The sequence below is a fragment of the Passer domesticus genome, chromosome 7 (assembly GCF_036417665.1).
Source record: "Passer domesticus isolate bPasDom1 chromosome 7, bPasDom1.hap1, whole genome shotgun sequence".
Lineage (NCBI taxonomy): Eukaryota > Metazoa > Chordata > Aves > Passeriformes > Passeridae > Passer > Passer domesticus.
The window spans coordinates 38,221,910-38,247,100 of NC_087480.1; the positions used below are offsets into that span (position 1 = coordinate 38,221,910).

A 25,191-nucleotide genomic window follows, 5' to 3' on the forward strand; every position below is an offset into this window, starting at 1 on the left:
TAAGGGCATTAAGGATTTTAACCTAAAGCTGTAGAAGAGATGTCTCACCAGAAGCAAGGAGGAAATAAATATATATAATAATAATATTTTTTTTAAAAAGAGAGAAAACCAGGAAAACCTAAAAATTTAATAAAGTTTACCAGTTGGAGAAGACTAAATTGTTTCAAAATATCATTTTTAGGCCTGACAAATCTTTTTTGGAGATGCTAGTTTGAAAGGTTTCCTCCACAGGCACACTGAAAATTTTTAATGATTTTTTTTTTTTTTTTAACGTTTCTGAGATTTGCAGCAGGGGGAACCTAGAGGGTGGTGGAGTTAAATCATATCCAGGCCTTGCACCAAAATAAGAGAACATCTCACAGTCTGAAGTTGCAAAATTGGACAAAACAGCAAAAAGTAGAAGGTTCAACATTTAGAAAAAACAGTATTCAATATCCTGCTCAAATACAAAGCAGTCTTCAATGGAATGCCAGCTTAAATCTTCAAAGAACTGGAAGCTGACAAGTTTATACTTAGGAATTCCCTGCATGGCTCCTTTCCCCTGTCTGTGTCTTCCTGTGGAGCCCTGGAAAAGCTCCATCGGCTCCTTCACTGCTGAATTGAATTCTGCCTACACAACACTATGACTTTATATGTTTTATATGTTTTCACAAGGAATGAAATTTCTTGGTTTGCCCTTTGGAAGCGAGCTAAGTGAGCTTCTCAATTTAATGGGATCTTCCATTAAAAATTAACTATCTCATAAAAGACATTTAGAGAGTCCATAAGGAAGTGAGAGGAATGAAGAACCTGGAATCTCTGGCAGCTCATGCATGTCAGGTAGGAAATAACTCCTAGTAAAAAGAGACACTGAAGTCCCAGAGTGGATTGGGTTGGAAGGGACCTTAAAGCTCATCTCATTCCAACTCCCTGCCTTGGACAGGGACACCTTCCACTAGGCCAAACAGGGAACAAGGCCAGGCAAACAAGCAAAGAACAACTGTACATAAAATTCTACACAAATGCTGGAAGTTGAGGGAAAAATGTCACTGAACTGGAATGTCTCATTTTGAAATAATGAGAATCTGTTGCCAGTTTAGCTGTCTTGGAACTATGGGGTTTTTTTAAAGCTGGGGCTCCAGTCCAAGCCCCTGCTCAAGCAGGGCCAGCTAGACCACGCTGCCCAGGAATCACCAGCTGGGTTTGAGAAACTCCAAGGACAGAGGCTGAAAACAATCCTGATAACACCCAATTGTGAAAATGTCCCCTAACCTGATCCTGGGAGAAGGAGGGGCTTTCCTTGTCCCAGCCTTTCTGACATCAGGCAGACAAGGCTTAATGAAGGCTGTTCTTAACAAGTACTCAGACCTCTGGAGAGCTTTCAGTGTTATCAGAACAAAAGCTTGGATAACCTAAGCCACCAGCCAGCACCTCCAGCAACACCTCCAGAGACAATTCCAGAAGCTCTGGGTACCCTGCAACTCTTGCTCAATGTTCAAATGGAGCAATAACCCTCAAGATTGCACCTGTGAAGGATGTTGTCTATAAAAGCTTTTTAACTGGTTCAAGTTTGCTGATTTTGGTTCAACAGGGAGTGATAGGAATTGTTCCCTGTGAGGGTGGAGAGGCCCTGGCACAGGATGCTGTGGCTGCCCCTGCATCCCTGGAAGTGTCCAAGGATGGGGCTTGGAGCAACCTGGGATAGTGGAAGGTGTTCCTGCCTGTGGCAGGGGTTGTCACTGGACGAGTTTTAACATCCCTTCAACCCAAACCATTCTGGGATTCCGTGATATTCTTGACTGCAGAGCATCCAACTACATGTCACAGCCACAGATGTGGGTATTTAAATGCAAGCCTTCCATTTAAAACTGCTTAGAATTTAATGTTCCTTTTTTCATTTGGGCCCTGGCAGTGCTTAATGAGTAACTGGGCGTGACTGGGTGATTTATTTAAATATTAGCATAATTTCTGTAATTTCTGTAAATAGTTTTATCCTTTTTATAAACTGGAGTCTCAGAAAAAAATGAAAAGGCCATTGTGATTGTAAGGGCAGTTTTCCTGCACCCAGTAATGGCTTCTTACACCATTCCTATAATCCATCAGTACATTTCCAGCATTTTTAATACACCTGGCTCTGCGATAGCAAGGTGCCATCTGTGATGGCTCTTGGAGCACAGTTGTTTTTCTCCCTGCCCAATTATATTTATGTACCAAATCCTTTAAACCTCTCTCCAGTCTGCAGCTTCATTGGCTCAAACTAATGAACAGAATTTTCTAATTCCCTCCTGATAATCCTATTACCTGTCCAAAGCTATTTCTGCAAGGGTCATCATTGCAGAGGGATGTAAATCTGGGGCCAGGTCTCACTGTGGTCAGTTGTAATCCAGCTCCTCTCCTGGAAACTCCAAGGACATTGGTCAGCACCTGGGAACAGCAGAGCTGAGTGACTGAGCCTCTCAGGTACCATGATTTGTGTGATCAAACCTTGCCTCTCAAGTTTGATTTCAGTAGGGGGAAAAATATTGAAGATGTATTAGTGGTGTATGAAAAGTTCTGATAAAGAAATGGAAGTGATGGGGTCTCTCAGAAGAGCCTCACATTTGGCAGCTTGGGTGAAATGGGGCTGGTGACATAAGAACTGCTGCCAGCTGTTAATTTGGCAGGCTGCTTTCATTAAGCTGAGAACAACGAGCTGCCAGAGCTGCCATTATTTGTGCTTTAAATGAATGCAGGGGCAGTGAGTGGTGCTTCACTCCAGCTGGGGTCATCTGGGGGAAATGGAAATATATTAGAAATCAAATCCTGGACCTGGTGACAGTGTGTGCCCAGACTATTGGAAGTGGCACCTGCATCTGATTTAACAGGGCTTTTATATTCCTTGCATGGAATCTCGTCTCTCTTTATTTGATCTTGGCATTGATGTGATTCAGAAATGGGATTTCTACTCTTTTGTAACCTACCTTTGAATACTAACCTGTATATAAGGTTAGTATAGAGAATATAAAGACACCATTCCTTCTGCCTCTGCTGGGATGGAGTCATGTGCTCTGGGGAAGAGTGAAGGACTCAAATCTCTGGAAAAATCTCCAGAAAATGTTCATGTCTGGGCCCATTTTGGAGCTTCCAAGGAACTCCAAATGCTAACTTTAGAATGAATCCTTCTTATCTAGGTATCTAATCTCAGCTTTGTTTTGCAAGAATTGTTTTCTTGCAAAGGAATGTTTTGGTGTGAAAGAATAATAACCCAAATGTACCCTAGACAAGACAATTCCCTCTGTAGTTTCTGTGACAGAACTAGTTTGAGGCAGGTGACAGGTGTGTAACCAAACGTATAAATGATGCATTACATAAAAATATGGAGGAAAACCCCTTTTTTGGCCCTGAGAGATTGCTTTGGACAGCTGAAATCCCCAGAAGATGAGCATGTTTTTAATAGGACAGGTCTGAGAGGTCAAGAAACCTTGGGGCAAAATTACACCTTGGATTCTTGCTTCTACCCCCTTATACAAACAATATCATCTGCACAATCAAAGGCTTTACAGGTTTCCTGCAAGTATTTGGTATTTTTTTTTTGACAGGAGGGAATAATTTCAACCTAACCAATTCTTCTGCAGCTGATCTGTACCAGATTGCCAGAATTATATGGAAGCGCTTCATCCTGTTTCAGAGTAGGATATTAAGCTGATCTTTATTATACATATAAAAGTCTAATCCTAGCAATTTTAATTAGAGCAGAGTTAAAAGCTGGAGAAATGCATTAGAGCATGACAGATAATCAGAAAAATAATACATCTTGAGAGCAAATAACAGAGTTAAAGATGATTACTATACACCAGGATGTTCAACTGCTAGTTTCCAGTGAAAAGGGGAATTCCTCTCTAGCAGCAGTGGATCTCAAAGCCATCACAGGGCTCCCATATTCCTCATTTATCACAGGATTCCTATATTCCTTATTTACAAAATTCAAAAACCCTACGGGTATTTCACACCTTCAAAATACTCATGGTGTCATCTGGTCCTACCCTCAGCTCTGCTGCAAAGGTTTTTCCTGGGTGAATCAGCACCAAAGGGCATTTCCTGCCCCCTTCCAGCCCTCCAAAGCAAAAACCAGAGCATGACCAATGAAATCAGTGGAGAAATAATTCTCCATAAATATTGCACTGGATTCCAGGATTAGGCAGCTCTGGGAGGTTGTGACTCTCACTAGCACCAGCTCTGCAACTTCAGAAGCATCTTAAATGTAGAACTACAAGAACTTAGTAAAAATCCACATAATCCTTAGCTTCCCATCTATCTTTTAGACCTTTCACATAGCCTGTGGTATGACACCAGATTAACCCCACAAGGCACCTGTGGACAGAAAACCCTCCAGAGACTGTACTGCCCACTTAGTCAGGCATTGGTGAGCAAGGAGAGGAAACAAAATCAGCTTTCCCTTGAGATTTGGTGTGTGTAAGGAGGCCAAAGGACATGGGGAACTCAGCTGAAGACTCTGGTAACCAGCTTTCAGCACTATCCATCTTAAACTCTCTAAGAGGCTCACTCCAGGGCACATGGCCAGCCACAGTGAGACTGAACTACACCCTCCATTCTGAGCTGCTTGAATGAGCACAGTCTTCAGCTTCAGTCCAAATACAGAGAAATGTCTTCTAGATTTAAATGCTATAAACCAACATGTTATTGTGTTGAGCAGAATGCATTCCACAGCTCCCTCCTTTAGTGCTCAGTGCCTACAGAATTCCAGGCAAAGCTGTAGGGCATCTCCACAGTCAGCATCCCCATCCAGAGAAATTCCTATTTTGCTGCTTACTGGAATGAGGATATCAAAGGGCTATGAGTAGAAGAAAACAAAGTGAAAGTGAGAAATGGAGTTTGCCCAAAGACCAGGTATAAGCAGAGTTGGCCAAAATTATGGGAGTTGCACTTCCTGACAAAAAAAACAAACAAAACAATCCCACCCCTTCCAACTTCAAGTGAAAGGTTTGGTGAATTCATGTCACCTCATGTATTTTTTCTTTTTAAATTTAAAATTAAAAATTTCAAATTTTTATTGGCATTTTTGTTATGGACATTCATGGAAAATAAAGGCAACAACATGCAGAGAAAAAATGATGAACCTGACAAATTGCTCCATATATTTTCCTGCCAAAACAAGGAGCTCTTTTTTGGTGACCCAGAACCCTTTCCCATCTATCAGCCAGAGATCAGACAAATAAGAAAAATTCAGGAAATTGCAGTGAGCAAATGCCATTTAGTTTTTCTTGCTGCATTCTGTCAGGGGAAGGGATGGCAGGAGCAATGATTCCTGCAGACTGAACTGATCTTCCACAAAAGCAATCTCTTTGTTTTGAAAACATTAAAGGAATGCATTCAAACAGCATCTGGAAATGACATTTGTTTATCTTTGCATATCCTTGCCATTTTAGCAGTATAAATCATGCAGGATGTGACATAATTGAAATATTCCTGAATTATTCCATTTGTGCAATACTTTACAGAGTTGCTTTAAATGGAATTCAAGACTTTAAAGTAATTTGAGATAAAAACATGTTATAATAAAGGCTTGGCATTGTGGCACAAAGTACCAAATAAAACAACCAGGGTGCTGATTCCTGTCCTTCTGAATTGCTGGGGTCCCATGAGAACAGCTGCCTCCAGCAGAAGCCAAGGATAGCCATTCATTCCCATTCCTCCTGGGAGCTGTCCAGGCTTAAAGCAGTGGCAGCACAGGGATCCCTTAAGGAAGGCCTTAAAGCAAATGGAGGTAGTTTTAAAGGAGTTATGAGATAAATCCTTGGACCTCACCTCTCTGCAAGCACACAATGATGAACCACCTTCCCTGGTAACTCCAAGTTAACTCCAGGTCCAGGGTCACTGCTGGGCGCTGGTTCAGAGGTGGGTCCGGTGAACACTCATTGTCACTCACAACCAGCCTTGGGGAGGCCTCAATTCTGTCTTCAGATCCCAGGCAGCAGCACCTGCCAGCTGCTCACCTTTGCCCCCTTCCACACTGGATGTGCCCAGGTTTCTTTTGTGACTCTCCACATTTGGTCACAGCCAAGGGGCACATTTGGAAATACGGCCTAGCTACAAATAGCTAGGCTAAGCCTTAAGCCAAACAGGATGAAGTAAGTGCTCAGAAAGGGTTAGGAGAAGTCAGGCTCTGCCAGAGGAGGAAACAAGCCAGACATGGATGGTGTGAGATCTAAACATAGTGCCTTCAGACCCCAGGGGCTTCCTCAGCACACACACCACAGCCACTCCAGCCCTTCGCTTCCAGGGACCTTCTCTGCCAAGGAGAGCGAAATTTGGCCCCCATTATCCACTCCTGCAGCCTCTCAAGATGAGTCAAATTCTGTAGCTCATCTAAAAGGGTTTCAGGCCACTGAACCAAGTTGTCTCAGCAATGCCAGTAATCCAGAGCCCATGGCAAACCTCACACCAGAATGTGTTTATCCACATCTGCCTTAGGGGACCAGTGGAAGGTGTCCCTGCCCATGCCAGGGGGCCAGAACAAGATGACCTTCAACATTCCTTCCAAGCCAAGCCATTCTGTGATTCCATGACTTAATTAATTTTAGAAAGTGTCTGTTTATTTAAAGCAGAGTAACAATCATTTTAGGACTTTAAAATTTGATTATACCTTTCTGTTCGGTATGAATACTGATGCATCACCCAAGACTCTCCTACAATGTTTAAAGTAAAGGGATTAATGCAGATTTGCTGCCATATAGCCTAATCTGGTGCTGTTAAATAGTTAAATGAATTGTGATTTGATTTTTTTTAAGAGACCTTGCTGGGACACATCAATAAATGAGGTTCTCACAAACTGATTCATAGCTGAGCTGTTCCATTGGCACAGCTAATGCTGCAACAGTCATTTAGCAAGTAAATCCAAAAAAATTGGACAAATTTTTGACATCATGGCAATCTGAAATAGCGTGGTTTTTCTCTAATGTATGAGACTGTCTGGGTTTGTATCTGAGTCTGATTCTCCCAGAGGGAATTCTCTCACTTGTATTCACTTCTTATTCTTTAGCACTGGAGAATCCACAAAGAGAGCCCCATTTAGTGCTGAAGCCACAGCAAAAAAGCTTTTAGGTGCCAAAATCATTAGAAAATTAATCCTAGGGGAAAAAAAAATCAGATTTCATTATTTCTAATGCTCATGGAATTCCTCTCCTTTCCCAAGCACAGCACACTGCTAGGGCTGCACCTCCATCCACTTCCCACATCTGCCACAGCCTTCAGAGCTGGAGTCAGGCTTAACCAAACATCACACCCTGCTCCATGAACAAATGTGCAGAGAGGAGAAAACCCACCATGAGAACACCTCCAGTGTCTCCTGTCCTGACTCCTGCTGATCCCATGGCCACCTGCTGCCAACAGAAGGGGTCAGGACCTGGCTTATCTTACCACGTCAGCCCCAGGGGCAGCAGAGCCAGGGCTGCTCTGGGCTGCTGCAGAAGGTAACTAAATCAGGAACACCCTGCTCAGGCACCTCTGCTGAGCATATTTCCCGTTCACCCTCAAGGCTGTCACAGGAACCCAAGGAATTGGGCCCTTTTCCCTCTCCTAGTGCCACGTACCAGTGATGCTGTCATTCCTTGGGTTGGCAGGAGTGTGTTCCCAGCAGCTGGGCAATCAGAGTGCTGCTCCTGAGCTCAGCTCCAAATCCCCTCCCTGGGAGGGGTAAATTGGCATTGGGGTGCTGCTGTGCACACATGAAGTGGATAAAATTAATCAGAGGGGTTTACAGCAAGATCTTTTCCAATCAGATATTTTTGTTTTCTTTATTTTCCCTTTTCCTTCTTTTCCTCTGCAACAAGCTCCTAGTCTCTCCTCTTGCTTGTTACAACATACTTTGGTGCTGATGCTCTTGCACTCAGTGAATGTCAGAAGTCTCAAAGAATGCCAGATGGCTTTTCAGGAGGTGACACAACTAGAGCCGAGCACAGAGGAGGCTAAAATATTTGGAATTAATTTTTGCATAGAGCCATGGTAGTCCCTGTGAAGAAGTCTTAGAAACAGCCAAGTGTACAGAGAGAAACTGGCCCAGCATTTGTGCTCCAGTTTCTACATAAATAAAAGCAAATCCCTGGGAAAGGATTTGCTCCGCTGTTTATCTGAGCTGTGTTTTGGAGCAGGAGAAGGAACATATGTGTTTTAAGCCATCAGCCTGTTCTTCAAATCATGACATTTATTTACATGCTCAGAGAAATGTATGTACACGCCTCAGCTGCTGCATAAGTGCAACCCCAGCTTGCCTCACCTGGGTTTGAAAGAAGCATAGTAATTCTAATTTTGTGCAGTTTTACAAGCCACATGTAAAGATATTTACATATTAGCTGATGAAAGCTCACCAATTATAACCACAAGTCAATCACAGGATGCAAAGGAAAGCATGAAGCCTCTGGAATGACATGAATGGTATGAAAGCTCTCTGCAGGAAAGGGATAAACCTTTCTGTGAGGGTGACTGAACACTGAAACGGGCTGCCCAGAGAGGCTGTGCAGTCTCCTCCTCTGGAGATATTCAAACCCACCTGGATAAGATCCATCTGCTCTAGTGGAGGGCTGGACTGGATGATCTCCAGATCCTTTCTAACCCCAACCAGGACGTGATTCTGGGATATAGGGAAGTTACAGACCTGATATAAACACTCCAGGGCTTTCAGTGGCCACACAATCCTGTCTGGTTTGGCTTTCATCTTCTGATTAATAAAGGTAATAAGAGGAATACATTCCTGTTATCACTGACTTCATGCAATCATAGCTGCCACAGGGATGTCAGGATCATTCAGTGGAGACAATGTTCTGGTACTGGAAGCAAATGAGCAGCTGGTTGGAGCAGGACGGGGTAACCATCATTTAATCAATTACATGGTAACTCCATTTTTTGGCAAATGGTCAAGTAAACAAAACAAAACAAACAAAAAACCCACATCCAGCTGACCACAGCTTTACAGTTCAATAGAGAAAATTTTTTTCCTCTCTTGGATATACTGAACCCAACTCCAGACTGGCAGCTTCTCCACTGCCTTTGACAAATACAGATAGACCACTTTTACTTCTGGATTTTCCCATTAAAGAGAAATGAGGAAATTATTCTGTCAGATCTTCTAAGATGTGGAGATGCACTCAGGACACTTTAGCAGAAGAATAAAAAAGGGAATGGAGGAAGGGGAATCACCTGGCTGTCACAAGCCAACACTGCTGCTTGGCTCTGCCAGTCCTACAGGAACAGTTCCAAGGAAGCAGGCTGGAAAACATAAGAAATTCCTGAGAGCACAAGCTGAATCACAGAATTCAGGTTGGGAAAGATCTCCAAGATCATTAAATCCAACCATTTACCGAGCATTGCCAAGGCCAAAACATGTCCCCAGGTGCCACATCCAGGGGCAGCCACTGTTGAATCCCTGCAGGGATGGGGACTCCACCACTGCCTGACCACCCAAGGTCACCTGTCCCTTTCCCTGCCACAGCAAGGTCTTGCTCTGCTGTGACTCACCTTACACCCGAATCCGCATCACAAGATGTGTAAATCTAATTCAACTGCCACAAAGTCAATAAATATCCCTGGTCAAGGGTGTTTGCCCAGTGCCCAAAGCAGGAGATGGTTCACTCTTCTCCCTTCACACAGGGACTTTCTCTGGAAAGAGGAGGCCCAGCTGCAGAGAAAGGCACTAATTCAGAGAGAGAGGGTCAGAATTACAAGATAGTCCAAATTTTTAATGATGGGAAAGCAGCAAACCTGAGATCCTCACACATCTCGGAGGATGGATGTTAATGCTCAGAGAAAGCCAGGAATAAAAAACACATCAATATGAAAGCTGCTGTGAAGAATTTAATTTTTTTAAATTTAGCTCTCAAGTTTGAGATAATGACTGTTCAGACCCTGCTTTAGAGGAAACCTGTTGGCTAAGGCAAGCCTGCTTTTTCCAAATGATGGTAACAAAGTGTAGATATGAAAAAAGTAAAATCAAATATTCCTACTGATTTACATATACAAATACACATTTGAAAAGAACATCAACCAGCTAAGGAGAAAAGAAAAAAAAGGTCAGAAAAAAACCCCACCAGAAATAAATGTTATAATTCCAAAAATATATTTTTAACTGTTTATTGTGGGCAATTTTTTGCACGTCTAGAGCCTTAGGAGGCATTCTTGGTCAAACCCATCCCAAAAGAGTGGATGCTCTTCCAGCTTCACAAGTGTTGGCTCCTCTCAGCCCTGCTTCACAGGCATCTTTTAGTTTTTGGTGGAAAGGAGCAGTAAGAGTTGGTCAAAGTCCTCACAGTGTAACTACTTCCAGACCTTTAATTAATCTCACAGCAAACTCAAATTCCTTCCCTTTTCCAGAAGACACCAGCCATCAACCTCTGCAAGCGCCTGTCTCCAGTCACTGCCAGAGTTACAGCCCTGACACAAGAGATTTTTGACAAATTTCAGGGACTATACACATTGCAAACATCTGTTCAGCTTGGGGAAAAAATATGCACAATCTCTCCCCCTGGGCTTCTGCCATCCATCATGACTTTGCTAAATACAGCAATAAACTCCAACCAAGGCTCTGAAGGATGCGCCAACTTTAGCAAACATGAATGTAGAGTTCAGAAAGAAACACACACTTAAATATCAACTGAAAACTCTGCCCAGACTGCCAGAGCACTGTGGTGAACTGTCCAATCCATCTGACAAATCGGGCCAGGCATTGAGGTTAAACATGGATTGAGGTTCGTGCCCTTAAATAATCTGCATTTGAAAATGTTGGCTGTTCCCTCTCGCTTCAAATAGACATTTTCTCAGTATCCAGCCACCCTCCTCTTCCACCATATTTGATACAGCCAAGTTTGTTTAAAAAGAAGATAAATCAATAATAGGTTTCCTGGCAGAATAATTTTTTTAAAGGATTAATTCATCACAATAGTAACAATGATGGAGCTCGTCCAACAAGTATGTAACATGTCCAAATATTTGAACCCCAAGTTTCAAAATATATTCACCACTCCATATACAAAATTAAGCTTTTCCAAATAAAAGTTTTTGGTTAATGCTAAATGAAATTTGACATAGCAGCTACTGGCAGTACTAATACAATTGTCATAATAATGACAACTGTAATTTTTCTTTGAAATATAAAACAAGTTCTGTTTTAAAACATCTGCATTCTACCTTTCCAGACAAAACTGTGGTACTCTGGTAGAAGTGAATCATAGAACCACACAATCATGGAATGCCTTGGGATGGAAGGGACCTTAAAGCCCATCCAGCCACCCCCTGCCATGGGCAGGGACACCTTCCATGATCCCAGGTTGCTCCAAGCCCCATCAACCTGGCCTTGGACACTTCCTGGGCACCCTGTGCCAGAGCCTCAGCACCCTCCCAGGGAACAATTTCTCCCCAGTATTCCACCTAAAGCTACTCTCTGGCAGTTTGAAGCCATTCCCTCTTGTCCTGTCACTGATTGCTATGAAGGCATTGAACTAATTTCCTGTTTTGGAGTGATATCCATAAATAACCGTGCAATCCAGAAAAGATGAATAATTCCTGGTGCATAATTATAGGTCAGATTTCGAAAGACTAAAATAAAGAGGAAGAGAAAGGGATATTTATTAATCCCATGATCTTGAAGCACAACACAATGTTGAAGACAGGGGTAGTCACATAAAGCATTTCCTAATTGGCAAAGCCTTAAGGATAAATGAAACATTGGACTCATCTATTTAAAATGTTTTGACCTCACAAATGGAGAACAGAGTAACTCTGCTAAAGCGGATAGAGGCAATAATCCAATCCCATAACCCTCTCATCAGTCCCAGTGACGTGCTCCCTGCATCAGCCCAGCCTGCTTTATGTTTTATTCCCATCATGTGACCTCTTCTCTAGCAAATCAAGTCCTGGCCTGCTGTTTTGAAATTAGGTTTTTTCCCAGCCACGGTGACCTGATCACCCCATGATGCACCACATTTTTTCCTTGAGGTGAGCCCAGGATGTTTCCATTTTGCCCCACAATCAGCCTGCCTTTGCACCTTGGGATGACACAATTAGTCAAAGCAGGCTGGCTCCTAAGCCTGTCTTTAGCCACTTTCCTGTAAGGGATCTGACTGCCCGTGGAGCAAGGGGAGCTGCAGGTGCTCCACGTTTGCTGCTTCCTGGTGCAGGGCCAGGAGCAGAGCATGGAAGGTACTGCAGAGCCTTGAGCAAAGGGCTGGAACTCTAGCCTTGGCATTGATCTTGATTACATAATGCTGCTAGTGCCTCCTGTGAGCCTCAGCACATCTGTGACCAAGGGTTCTTGGAAACCTGTACCTGCTGCAGGGGGATGCTGGCCCTCCCAAGGGAACATGAAGAGTGGAGGACTCACTCCATTCCACTGCCCAGGCAGGGGGAACAATGCCTTCTCCAGTTCCATGTTATCTTACCCAATTCCCCCAAATTTCAGGAGCCTGAACGTTTAAATCCGTGGCTGCTCCTTCTCTTGTCTTGCTTGCTTCAGAAGCTGCCCATGTGCCAGGTACATCTGTGACTTGCCATTTGAGAGAGAGGATAGGAGCAGTCAGGGAGGGAAATTTGCAACTGGAAACCAGGGGAAAAGGGCAGAGAACAAGATTCAAATTTCCCTTGGGAGTGGGGAGTGCTGCTCGAGGTGAAACACTTTCCAAGAGCCAAGGGAACACTTGGAGCACATCCCAGCTGAGCACCCACCCACAGGGAGCTCAACACAGAGATGTGCAACCACATCTCCCAGCCAAGCACCCCTCAGTTTTCACTGTCCCCCTCAAGGGTCCCCAAAATGTCATGCTTCCCAGCTCACCAGCAATATCCCACTGACCACGGATCAGCCTGCTGCTGATCTGCTTACTAAACCCTGACACAAACAGCATTTTCAGCAGGATTTGCACAGATGGAAAGCAGCAAAGTTGTGACTAGAACGTGTTTATATTTTAAGAAAAATATTACTCATGTTTACTTACTGGACTAGCAGCAAAAACTTTTATATTGGAAAGCAAGTTTTATTTATTGGCTTTATTTGGCTTTGCAGAATGCATCTTGCCTTTTACAGTTTGTTTAGGGATATTTTTATTTTATTTTCCTTCTCTTCTGTAACTATAACTCACAATTACAAAACACTATTTTTGTATTTACAGCTGCAATCCTTTTACAAGGATTAAATAAGGCTTCATTACAAGTGCACAGCTACAGTGCTTACTTCCTGAGCTACCTCAGAAGATAAGAGCAGGAGAAAATAGCGACATTGTCATTTTGGGTAAACTGGGACATGTCTGCAAAGGCCAAAGGCATAAAATCATGCCCTGTTCCTGGAAGTGTTCAAGGCCAGGTTGGATGGGGCTTGGAGGAACCTGGGATGGGGGAAGGTGTCCCTGCCCATGGCAGGGGGTGGCTGGATGGGCTTTAAGGTCCCATCCATCCCAAACCATTCCAAGATTCTGTGCTTTGTTATTAAGCAGTAAACCTTCTTCCATATTGGATAAAAAGGAACCGCTTCATTAAAATGTTATTTCTACCCTGTAGTGAGGCTGGTCCATCCAGTTTAATGGCACCAGGGGAATGAGCAGCAGTAACAGGGATTCTGCTTCTGATCTACAACAGCTCCACAGCTCATAGAGGTTAAACTGCAGCATCAGGCCTATACTTTGCATTTGTTTTTTTTCCTACTGAAGAAGTTTTTTGGACACAAAAGCCTTCTCCATTTCTTCACTCAGAAAATCTGTCAGAAAGACAGGAAAGTAAAGAATTTGTAGACTGATCAGTCCTTTAAAATACATGTGTAAAGCCACCATACATATGACAAAATAGGGCCTAGTGCATTGATGTCCCACAGACCTGATAAGGAGAAGTTGTTACACCCATTTGAACTTTTCAGGTGCCACTTTCAGTCATCAAAACCAATGAGAAAAGCTAATGAAAATATGAAAATTTTTCTAAATTAGCAATTTTCCCCTCCCCAGAGACTGCTGGTTATCTGGAATGTCAGAATGGTACAAAGGGAATGCTTGGGATCAGTGCCCATGGCAGCTGATGGGCTGGAAGGTCTGTGGATGCTTCCTTAGAACTAGGAGACATAATTAACTCCAGTGATGGCACTAATCATCATGTAAACATCACTGCACATCTTCCTGCTGTGTGAAGCAACACCCTCTCAGGGGACTGTGCTCCTACCCTGAGCCAGTTATATATTGGGATTGAGAGAATGCACATTATTTTAAAAAAAGGAAAATAATCAGCTTTAAAGCAGTAAGGAATCCGTAAGAGGAGGCTGGGATGGCTAGGGATGGTCATTCTCCAGGGCACAAGGCCATTCCCGCTGAATCAAATCATCCCCATGAAGCAAATCCCTGCCTCTGAGTCCTGGGCCTAGCAATGCTCTCAGGCCAGCTCAGGCTGATGACCTTATTTAGGTGACCTTAAAGGAATTTCTGAAAGACAACACTATCAGTCAACAGATGCTGACCCACTTGCACCCACACGAGCCTCGCCATGGGGCTGCTGCTCTTGCAAGAGCTGCCATGTGACGCAGAGGAGGGTTCCAGCCATCCCCATGCCGGGCACACCAGGCCCCACACACCTGTAGAGGCAAGCAGGTGACACCTTTTCATCAGGGACACCCGTGACGGGCCATCCTGGCCTACTCTGTGACACTCTCTGCCGTGCTGACTCAGCCTTGCACACGGACATTTCCTCACAGAGGCACTTGCATAACAGCAACCCCCACAGCTGGCAGCACCCACACTTCCCCGTTTATTGGGAAGCTCGTTTTTAACTTTGGAAAATGCCGCTTGCCTGGCACATAAAAGAACACCTCCTCACCACCCCAAAAAAAAAAAGCCCCAGCCAGCCACAACAGCTCCACCTCAAGCCTTGAGGGGGATGTGGGAGAGTTCCCTGCCCAGTGATTGCCTGACTTTGCCCACACACGACATGCAAGAGCTTCCTCTGCGCTTTCCTCGAGGAGAGCCAGCTCAGCCTGGAACACCCATGGACCTCCTTGTCCTCAGCTGCTTGCTTGGGAAACACCCGGCTCGGCCAGCCCCATTCTCCCGGGGCTGAGATTAGAATGACAAGGATTTACAGCCCCACCGAGCTGAAAGGGGAAGGGTTTGCATGCCTGGCTCCCAGCCCCACTCAGTCACAGGGGCAGGATTGAGATTTAGGAGTTCCCACTGCCAGCCTGTGCACAGTCAGGGTTGTTGCCTCGTGCCACACTGCAGAAGAATGATGAAACAGAGCCTTTATGCTGTTATGATTCATGTAATCTTCACAGATTTATGGGGTACAATAGATCAGTAACATAAATTTTAAAGAGACCTTTCATTTGTTAAGCAATCCCTTCCCACCTCTGGGAAGAGAGAGATGTTTCACCAAAGCACAGACAAGTTTTCTGGTTTGAGCCTGCAACTGAGTTCCTTGAATTTCATAGCCTGTGCTTTTCAGCTCAAAGCTCTGAAACAGCAAAGCACACAGAGAATCAAATCCTCTTGTTCCCCCCAGAACAAAGAAAATCCACAGCAGCAGCCAGAAGAGCTTATTGTAGATGTTCGTGTAAGCCAAAGGAATGACTTAAGGGTTTGACCCAGCATTTATATCTGTTCATCCCTGACATGGCAAAGATTCTTAGTTTTGCCTAGTGAGAAGGGATTAGTTCAGATTTCTATTTCAGAGCTGAGGGAACAGCAAGTGATCTGGTAATCTGGATCTATGCAGTGACAACAGCCTATCTATAGAGCAACCTAGAGAATCTATACTAATGAAGCTTAATTAGTTACCTGCTTTTCTTCCAAGCTTACTTGAAATGTTTCCCACAAGTTTTGATTAATTGTCATGAGTACATGTACAGAACAACTTATTTGCACCTTTGCTAATCAGCTTTAGTCCCAATACATACAAGAATCAGATACCTTGTGTCCTGCTCAGACGTTATTCCACATTATCCCTTGATGGTTGTATGGAAAAATGAAGGCACACGCATCCAGGCACACACATTTATCATTCCAGTGTAATATCCCAGCAGCTTTTAAAGAAGGCAGTCATGGCATGAGAACATCTTTGTTACTATGAAGTCAAACAAAGCTTAGTTTAGCATCTGAACAGCTGAAACTAATCTAGACTTAAGGGGAACACTCAAATCACCTGCCTTAAGGCTTCTTGTTGCTCTGTAGTGCTCTGGCACCACTGATCTGGGATCATGTCCTCGGTGGGAACACTCAAAATAAATGTGGTTCTCCATCAAAAACTCTACTGTAAGAGACAAAAAGGGTGTTGGTGAAACACAGTGCCCTGAGAGTGTCATCTGGCCCTTTGGGTTGCCTGATCTATGGAAAGGGTGGAACAAAGTGATTTTGATTTATAACCAGTTTGCTGTTTGATTTATAATCAGTTTGCTGTTTTGCAACAAACATGGCCCAACCAGCTCCCGAATGTTCAGAGGTCTCTTGCCCAACAGGTTCATATATTTGGCTCCATTTTCTGTGTGTGAAATGAGCAATTTTGGCAACCCTTAAAAATAAATGCTTACAGCACTCGGGAAATTAATAGGCTCTAGTTCCAAGAGAGATTTAAAAAAAAAAAAAGTAAGAAAATACTCAGTACACATTTCCATTGCAGGAAGTTTTACACCCACTATTTCCCATGACCATGTCCCTGATATTCCCCAGTGACTGGGAAGGAACAGTGTGGTGAAGGAACCCTCACCTGAGAATCTGGCCAGGCCCATTTTTAAGGAGACTGACATATATCCCAATTGCTTTCTGTGGGTCAATGACAAGCTCCATAATTACCATGTGTATTTTGATCTTCACTGATACTCACAGCTACAGGAAATTACACACTGTTCTGTACCTGCTGCAAGCTTTGCTATCCTGTTATTAACTGTTCTCCCTTTGGGACTTGCAGCATCTCCTACTCCAGCCACTGAAATGGAAGAAAATGCGAACACCAGCTTGGAAGAAGACTTTGAAGGACAGGCAACACACACAGGCAAGGAAACTAACTGGGTTTTGTTGTTTTTTTTTTCCCAAAAATAAGTTAAACTGTCAGTGTTCACTGGGGAAGCCCAGAATTCCAGTGGCCAAACCTCTTGCACAAAAACCCAGGTTCCAAAGGCAATGAGAAGGTGTTTTGGGGTAAATGACAGCCCCCATGGAGGGCAGGTAACACCAAACTACAGAAATCGTAATTTACAAAATTGTGCTGCTCCTCCTCAAACCTGAAGCAAAGGGTAAACACAGGGGACATTTGACAAAGCCACCAAGAGACATGGCCCAACATGGCTCCTGTTGGTTTATTGCCTCACTCCTGTGGTTTATTGCTTCAGTTTGCTCTCCAGGGGAGGAGAGAAAACAACAAAAACAAAAAAAGAGCAACAAAACCCACATTAGAACTAGGTGATAACATCTCACTAGAAAGGCAAAATTATTTTTTCCTTCTTACAGAAGGAACACTCGGTGCTAAAAATGCCCCTTGTGGCAAACACAGCGCACCATTTAGAAGCTTTAAAAAGAGGCCTCGCTCAAAACCATCATTCTTTTTAATCCAGTGCTCAATCACCAGGATTTTTATAAGTACTGACATTGTGTTCAGCTCTACAGCTCCTCCACCCCACTGCCAGGTAACAGGATACAATCATTCCCTCCCTCTGCTCCAAGGGCTTATTTTCCTTGGAGCTATAATGAATGCAGCTCTTGTAATAACTCCAGAGTTCTTTCCCAACCAGCCTTGCTGCTGTTGGCCAAGATTATGATATATGCACAGGCTAGATGGGGCTCGGAGCAACAGAGCTAGTGGAAGGTGTCCCTGCCCATGGCAGGGGGTGGAAAGAGATGAGCTTTAAGGTCCCTTCTAACCCAAACCATTCTATCAAAAAAATCCCCATATATATATATATATATATATATATATACACACACACATACCACATCTCACTTTCATCACATCTTCCTTGTGAAAATGAGAGCTGCTTACCCAGCCTTTTCTAAATTTTCCATAGGAAACTTCACCTCTGAAAACACTGGAATATTCTTTGCTTTTGCTTTATAATCAGAGATGCAGATTAAATGTTTCCATTTTGATAAACAGCACTGGAATTTTGAAATTTTAATTTCCCCAATTTCAAAACTTAAGCAGTTTAATCAAACAGCTCCAAAGGCCAAGATCTGCATTACAAAGTTATCATTTGCCTTATGGGTTACTCTTCCAGTGCAACAGGTATTGTTTGGGGTTTTTAAAAATAATCTCAAATGTCCTGCATTCTTAGTTTTACTTCAAGTCCTTATGCACATTTAACATTTAAATTTTATTAAATATTTAATATTTAAATAACCCGTTTATCAATAAATCAAATGTTTGTATACAAAACACCACCTTTGGCCAACATGGCAGTTTTATGACGTTTCAATATCCTCATCCGTGTTAACTGCTCATGTAGTTCAAAATCCTTCCAAAGTATCCTGATGGGAACCAGATCACCAAAGTGATCCAGGTGAGAAAAACCCTCTTTCTTTCTTTTTTTCTTTCTTCTTTCATCTTTCATTGATCCAAAAGCTCTGGCTCTCAGCACTCCTGGAGAGTGCTTTGGAGGGAGTAGGGACATATAAACTGAGATGCAGAATGACAAACCAGCAAAGAACACAAACTTCTCAGGGAACCTCTTGTTGCAGCCACTTTCTCACCCAGCTTCATCTCTCTTAGGGCCCAAGGGTGTGATCAACGACTGGAGGAAATTCAAATTAGAGAGTGAAGACAGAGACTCCTTACCCCTGAGTAAGAAAGAAATGCTTAGACAAATGTCTTCACCCCACAGATCTTTCAGCAGAGATGACAAAGACACCCGAGAGAGATTCTGCCGTAAGGTAAGACAAGCAGAAGGAATTCACTTTGGCTCTATATAAAACATGCCTGTTACAAGGTAGAAAATCTTGAATTTTCCACTCAATTTCCATGTAACTTAGCAGAGCTCTCACAGTGCAGACAGAACCCGTGCAAAACAATGGAGCTGGGGAGGGGGCTGGAGCACCAGGAGGGGCTGAGGGAGCTGGAAAGGGGCTCAGCCTGGAGAAAAGGAGGCTCAGGGGGGCCCTTGTGGCTCTGCACAACTCCTGACAGGAGGGGACAGCCCGGGGTTGGGCTCTGCTCCCAGGAACAGGGACAGGAGGAGAGGAAACGGTCACAAGTTGTGCCAGGAGAGGCTTAGACTAGATATCAGGAAAATTTCTTCCCCATAAGGGTGATCAAACATTGGAAGGGGCTGCCCAGGCATTGATGGCATCACCGTTCCTGAAAGAATCCAAAAAATAGGAATGTAGTGCTCAGAGACACAGGTTAGAGGTGGATTTGACAGTGCTGGGTTAATGGTTGGACTCGATCTTAGAGGGCTTTTCCAATCTTAATTAGTGGCTCTGTGATTCTCTTTATGCAGTCCTCTCTCAAGCAAAGGCTGATTTCAGCAAAACAAGCAGTGTATTTCATGTCTGTCACAGCACAGCTTGACCTTTGTTTTTACCTTCCCTGCCAGAATGCTCTATCCTTGGTTAATGCAATGAAAAATTTTTAGCAGATTTAAAAACCTGTAAGTCAGGATAGTAAAAATGCAGGTGTTAAAATGGTAGGTGCTGTTGCCTGTTTCTTGTCCCCAACAAACCTCTCCTGTGGAAAAGCAAGCTGGGTTAACATTCAGGCAAAGCAGCCAAACCCCCACTCAACACTCACCGCAGCTGGCTCAGCAATAGAGGCAAGAAAGGCTCTTTTGCAAGGTTTTGTTCCAGCAGGGTCTCATGGAGCTGAAGGATAGACCCAGTGGGAAAGAGAGCAACCAGTGGAAATGGCAACTTAAAAATGGGAAGAGATGGGGGTGGGAGCTAAGGGCTGGCAGAAGGGACTGGCCTCCAGGGGAACGGGGTGGCCAGCAAGGATACCATCCCAGTGAGGGGACAGGGAAAGGAGAAACCAGAGGAAGTTGTGACACAGAAGTCCATTTGGGAGCGTGTCCTTTTCCCCCCAGGAGGATCTACTCTGTGGTAAGTAGTTACTGCCATTTCCAGGCCGAGGGCTTGGGAATTGGCTGAGGTGGGAGAGTTCATGGGATGCTGCAGGATAGAGCTCTGAGCCTGAACATCACTCATGGCCATTTACTAATTCTGAAACAGAGGGGAACCAAACCCCCAATAACACAGGAATTAAGCCTGCCTCACTACTGGCAAAATTCCCACCAACTCTTTAGATCCATTTTTGCCAGATGTGGCCACTGCCTTCAGTACCATCATGCTGACAGGCAAGCATTGAGACAGGATCTTCACCTGTGTCTCCACAAAACCTCCCGGAGCCACTGCAAGGAGTGATGGCTCTTGCGGCTCAGCTTTTGGTGCTCTCCAGACTGCAGGCGGGTGTGTCCCCATTCCAGCTCCAAGGGGCCCTCACCTCCCTGTCTGGATATCCACAGATGAGCATGCAGGAGTACGAGCTGATCCACGCCGCGCAGGAGGACGAGAGCTGCCTACAGCAGTACCGCAAGCGCTGCATGCAGGACATGCACCAGCGGCTCAGCTTCGGGCCCAAGTTCGGCTTCCTGTGCGAGCTGCAGAACGGGGAACAGTTCCTGGAGGCCGTGGAGAAGGAGCACAAAACCACCACGGTCATCGTGCACATTTACGAGGACGGCGTCAAGGGCTGCGAGGCCCTCAACAGCAGCCTGACCTGCCTGGCGGCTGAGTACCCCACCGTCAAGTTCTGCAAGATCAAGGCCTCCAGCACGGGCGCCGGGGATCGCTTCTCCAGCGAGGTGCTCCCCTCCCTACTGGTCTACAAGGCCGGGGAGCTGCTGAGCAATTTCATTAGTGTTTCTGAACAGTTCAATGAGGAGTTTTTTGCTGTGGATGTGGAGGCTTTCCTGAATGAGTATGGGCTGCTACCTGAGAGGGAGCTTCCGGCGCTGGGAAATGGCACGGATGAGCCAGATGTTGAATAATTAGAGCCAGAGTCCTCACTGCCTCCCTTTCCTCTTTGGTCAGCTGTCAACCAATGTCAGTAACACCCATCCCCACTTAGAGAAGGCTGTCCTTGCTGGTTTACTTGTAACAAATAAAGATGTAAAATCTGTTTAACTGTTAGCATGTGAATTCCACTTACAACACATACAGCTGGCAGTCCTGTACATACTTCAGTGCCAGCCACAAGTAATAGGAAGAACAGCAGTGATATTTAAGAAATATAGGAAAAACAAATTAAAAATTGAGGGCCCATGCCTGTCTCCACAAAGCACAAGTCCCTCATCTCAGTGGGGACAGGAGTGGTCCATCCCTCTGTGCACACAAAAAGCCATCTCCATGCTCTGGAGTTACATCAAGTCCTGGCTCCTGATTCACTTCTACCAACTTTAGCAGGAACAAGCAATTTTAAGGGCAGACAAATAGCCCGAAGTCCTTGCATTCCTAAATGGCTCAAGTATCTAGGTCATTATTTTATTCCACATTTAATACTCAATACTGATGCAAAGGGAGAAGTTAGCTCAGTGCTCCTGTAAAGTTTTTCACCCAAACAGCTGACACAGACACAGCATCAGCTGATTTCAGTTCATCAGTGCTCCTATGCTGAGCAGCAGCATTTAAAATGCCTGTGAGTTTCTGGAAAAATATGTTATGCTTATGTAATAACTCTGAATAAAGTTTATCAGCTGTCAAAACCTGCCATTGGAAGTGTGGAATATATTGGTAGTACGTAACCCTACCCTTAAAAACATGTGAAATATTAGTAAATACTTACTAGATATTTACTAAACTCAAAGTTTAAAGTTTTGTTAAAGGGAAGCTGCTGAGAGCTACAATTTAATAATCTGATTGAGAGGAAGATATGGGATAAAGTCACTATAGACATTATCTGTATCTTACTGAAGATCTTAACAGCACAGATTAGTTTATAATATTTGAGATTATAAAAATGTTAAAGACTATTTCTCTTTTGTTTATTTTTCTTTTGTTCTATCAAAATGCTACTGAATTGTTACTTTGACATTCTTTTGCCATGGATGACCATTTTAACAGAGCTCCAGAAACCTCATGTCATGTACACTAAGCAGTGCAAATGAAGTTCCTTATCATCCCTTGTACAATCTTCTCTAACCTAAAACAATTCATGACTTTATTACACCAAGAATTCAAATAGCATGTTCCCAAAATGTCATGATTTCCATGTAAATTGCTGAGTGAAAGATTGTTCCAAGTCTTTCTGATGGAACTCCAGGGAGAATAAAGCTTTTTCCTTGGAGCAGTCCTCTCTCCCTTTACTGAAGCAGGAATATGACCCCTCAGGTAATGCCACTTTCATCCTAATATTTCATTTGTCTCTTCAGAATATTTGCAGATCTACCACTTGCAGATACACCCAACAGCATGAAAATCCAATGATCTTCAGGAGTTTAGGTAGAAAATACTGAATTATCTTTGTCCATCACAAAAGTAACCAGTTACCTGAGCAGAAGGACAATATTTCTCTTGCATTTAGTGATATGTTTTGAGGAAGAGACATGAAAAATTTAAATCCTCTACACACCAAAAAAAATCTCCATGTAAGCTGTGGGAACTTAACTTCCATGAGAACTTTCCCTCTTTATCCAACTTGGTTTAAAAGCTGTTAGAGTGTGCATCAGCAGCCTCATCACATAAGCTTCATTTTTTAGAAAACAATGCTGAAACCACAAAACCCCAACAAAAACACCACAGAAGCTCCACCTACAGCTACTGTAAGAAATAAGTTGACACTCCAATTTAAGAGACAGATTAAACATGCTTAAGCAGGATTTTCTTCTACCTGTCATTTAAAAAACAAAAACCAAAGAGCAAATACACATGTGGCACCAAGCCTCAACAGAAGCTGATGACTAATGAAGTTGCAAATAAAACTTTGATCACAGCAGTTATCAGTTTCTCTGGGAAAAAAAACAAAAACCAACCTTAAAAACAAAAAGCAAGATTTGACTCAAACATTTATTACTGTATGAAGGGTTTTGAGTAGCAAACAGTAAATGCTTCAACAAGCACATGGGAACAGCCTTCCTGCTACCCTGGGCTGTGGTTACTCTTCCTTTTGACTCAAGGTCACAGAGACCCTAAGTCCCCAGATATTCTGATGGAGCAGAGGGGGGAACTAATTCTCACTGGTGTCACTGCTGCTCAGACTGAGAGCAAAGCTTCTGGTGGATGCCAGTGTCCTGCTGCCAGCTGGGACAGCTATTTTTCCTCCCAGCAGCTGAATAGGGCTTTTGGATTCAGTACAGAATCATTTGATAACACACTGATGCTTCCGTTGCTGCTGAGCAGAGCTCACCCCAAGTCCAGGACTCTGCAGTGCCCCAGCTCTGCCAGTGAAGAGCTGCAGCAGAGCTGGGATGGAGCAGAGCTGGGTGCAGCATGGCCAGCAGCGCTGGGGGGAGCATGGCCAGCAGAGCTGGGATGGAGCATGGCCAGCAGAGCTGGGGGGAGCATGGCCAGCAGAGCTGGGGGGGAGCATGGCCAGCAGAGCTGGGGGGGAGCACGGCCAGCAGAGCTGGGGTGCAGCACGGCCAGCAGAGCTGGGGTGCAGCATGGCCAGCAGAGCTGGGGTGCAGCATGGCCAGCAGAGCTGGGGGGGAGCATGGCCAGCAGAGCTGGAGGGGAGCATGGCCAGCAGAGCTGGGTGCAGCATGGCCAGCAGAGCTGGGGGGAGCATGGCCAGCAGAGCTGGGGGGAGCATGGCCAGCAGAGCTGGGATGGAGCATGGCCAGCAGAGCTGGGGGGAGCATGGCCAGCAGAGCTGGGGGGAGCATGGCCAGCAGAGCTGATCCCCTGGGCACAGGATGTTCCACACCAGGGGATGCCATGGCAGGGTGTCACCTGGGGCAGTTGGCCAGGAGGGGCTGGAAGCTGCTGAGGGACAGGCTGGGCAGCAGTGGGTGGGTGCTGAGGGACTGCACTGTGAGCACTCATCCCTCTTGACTGTACTCCCCTCTCTCTTTTTGTTATCTCCATTTTCATTATCATAATTACTACTACTATTATTATATTGTACTTTATTTCAATTATTAAACTGTTCTTATTGCAACCCAAGAGTTTTATCTTTGTTCCAACCTTCCTGCCCCTGCCCCAGGGAAGTGAACAAGCCCTGTGTGGTCCTTAGTTTCCAGCTGGGGTCAAACCATCATAACCTGTCACAATTTACCACACCAAATGCTGCCCTCAGATGTGAGGAATTATAAATCTCCAATCCCAAGTGACCAAGACCACTGAGGCTTTTAAAACCACATTTTAAAACCCAATGGCACAGAAAATAATGATTCTGTAGAACTATTTTGTACTATAAATTTTAGAACTATACTTAGAAGAGCCTGATTTTCAGTTGTGGAAGTCCAAACCATTCTCTGAACTCTTATATTATTAAAATAAATGTATATCTGCAATCATGGACATGAGTTAACAAAGCTCAGTATCAATCACAGTGGAGTTTTCTCAGACTGAAAGCTGTGGAGTATTATACAGGCAGGAAAAGGATAAACCTACAATGGAACCTGAGCTAGAGTTATGCAGTAGTCAGGAAACAGATTTTTAAAAGGTTGTTTTCCTTTTCTCTTACACACACATTTTAATTTATCCTAAACCCTCATTATCTTACACTATCAACAGTACAGAATGGTACAAGAAAGGATGGGACAATGAAATCCCCTCTTGGTTAGTCCTGTAATTCTTAGACAAGTGAGAACCTGCTTTCATCTACGTCCACAATTTCCTCATGGCAGGATAACTGGGAGGCTCAATCTGTAGGTACAAGTCAAATTACTCATTTTCTCTTTGACAGGGTTGATTAATTTATTATTGCACAGATGGTACTTCAACTGTCTCTTACATTATACCTGAAATCTCCATCAATCTCCATTGCTTTCCTCCAAGCCCAAACTAGAAACTTAGATCTCTTATACTGAGTTAGTTCTAAACTGAAGAACAATTTGACCATGACCACAAAGAAAAGGATCATTTACTAAGCACTGAATAAGCTTGCAGAAAAGAAGAAAAAAGAGGAAGAGTTCTTTGCAAGGGGATCCCTGGAAAAATACATCCCAACAAGATCTATTTTTGACACCACAAGTACTAAACAAGAACAACTATAGAAAGAGTGTTTCAGGACAATTTCCTTCTCTGGTGTCAGAGATGCTGTACTTCACTTCTGTGGCTG

General features: G+C 44.0%; 1 protein-coding gene and 1 long non-coding RNA gene across 11 annotated transcripts in view; one reads left to right on the plus strand and one right to left on the minus strand.

Annotated features, from left to right (window-relative positions):
- LOC135304884 (uncharacterized) overlaps positions 1 to 14,718 on the minus strand; it is an 82,637-nt gene extending 67,919 nt beyond the window's left edge. Inside the window, exon 1 of one of the 2 annotated variants that reach the window (XR_010366121.1) lies at positions 14,570 to 14,718. This is a non-coding gene — a long non-coding RNA (uncharacterized LOC135304884). Of the gene's footprint in view, positions 1 to 5,784; positions 6,522 to 14,569 lie in introns of those variants that run through there. The other variant, XR_010366124.1, reaches the window with a different exon arrangement.
- On the plus strand, positions 5,907 to 23,445 carry PDC (phosducin). Of its 9 annotated transcripts, none has more exons than XM_064427770.1 (4): positions 5,907 to 6,107; positions 16,894 to 16,977; positions 18,688 to 18,848; positions 20,435 to 23,445. In XM_064427770.1, exons 2-4 carry the CDS (start codon positions 16,917 to 16,919, stop codon positions 20,957 to 20,959), a joined length of 747 nt encoding a protein of 248 aa, XP_064283840.1. In that variant the 5' UTR covers positions 5,907 to 6,107; positions 16,894 to 16,916; the 3' UTR covers positions 20,960 to 23,445. The 9 variants fall into 9 exon arrangements, with proteins under 9 accessions (XP_064283840.1, XP_064283841.1, XP_064283839.1 ...); XM_064427771.1 differs by lacking the exon at positions 5,907 to 6,107 and adding an exon at positions 11,751 to 11,961; XM_064427769.1 differs by lacking the exon at positions 5,907 to 6,107 and adding an exon at positions 12,345 to 12,496.
- Positions 23,446 to 25,191: the final 1,746 nt, after the last annotated feature.

Coding starts and splice junctions, on each gene's coding strand:
- PDC (XM_064427764.1), top strand. CDS start 13,980: ATGGTACAAAGGGAATGCTTGGGATCAGTGCCCATGGCAGCTGATGGG. Junction 14,035..16,893: donor GGCAGCTGATGGGCTGGAAG/GTCTGTGGATGC, acceptor TGGGACTTGCAG/CATCTCCTACTCCAGCCACT. Junction 16,978..18,687: donor AGGACAGGCAACACACACAG/GCAAGGAAACTA, acceptor CATCTCTCTTAG/GGCCCAAGGGTGTGATCAAC.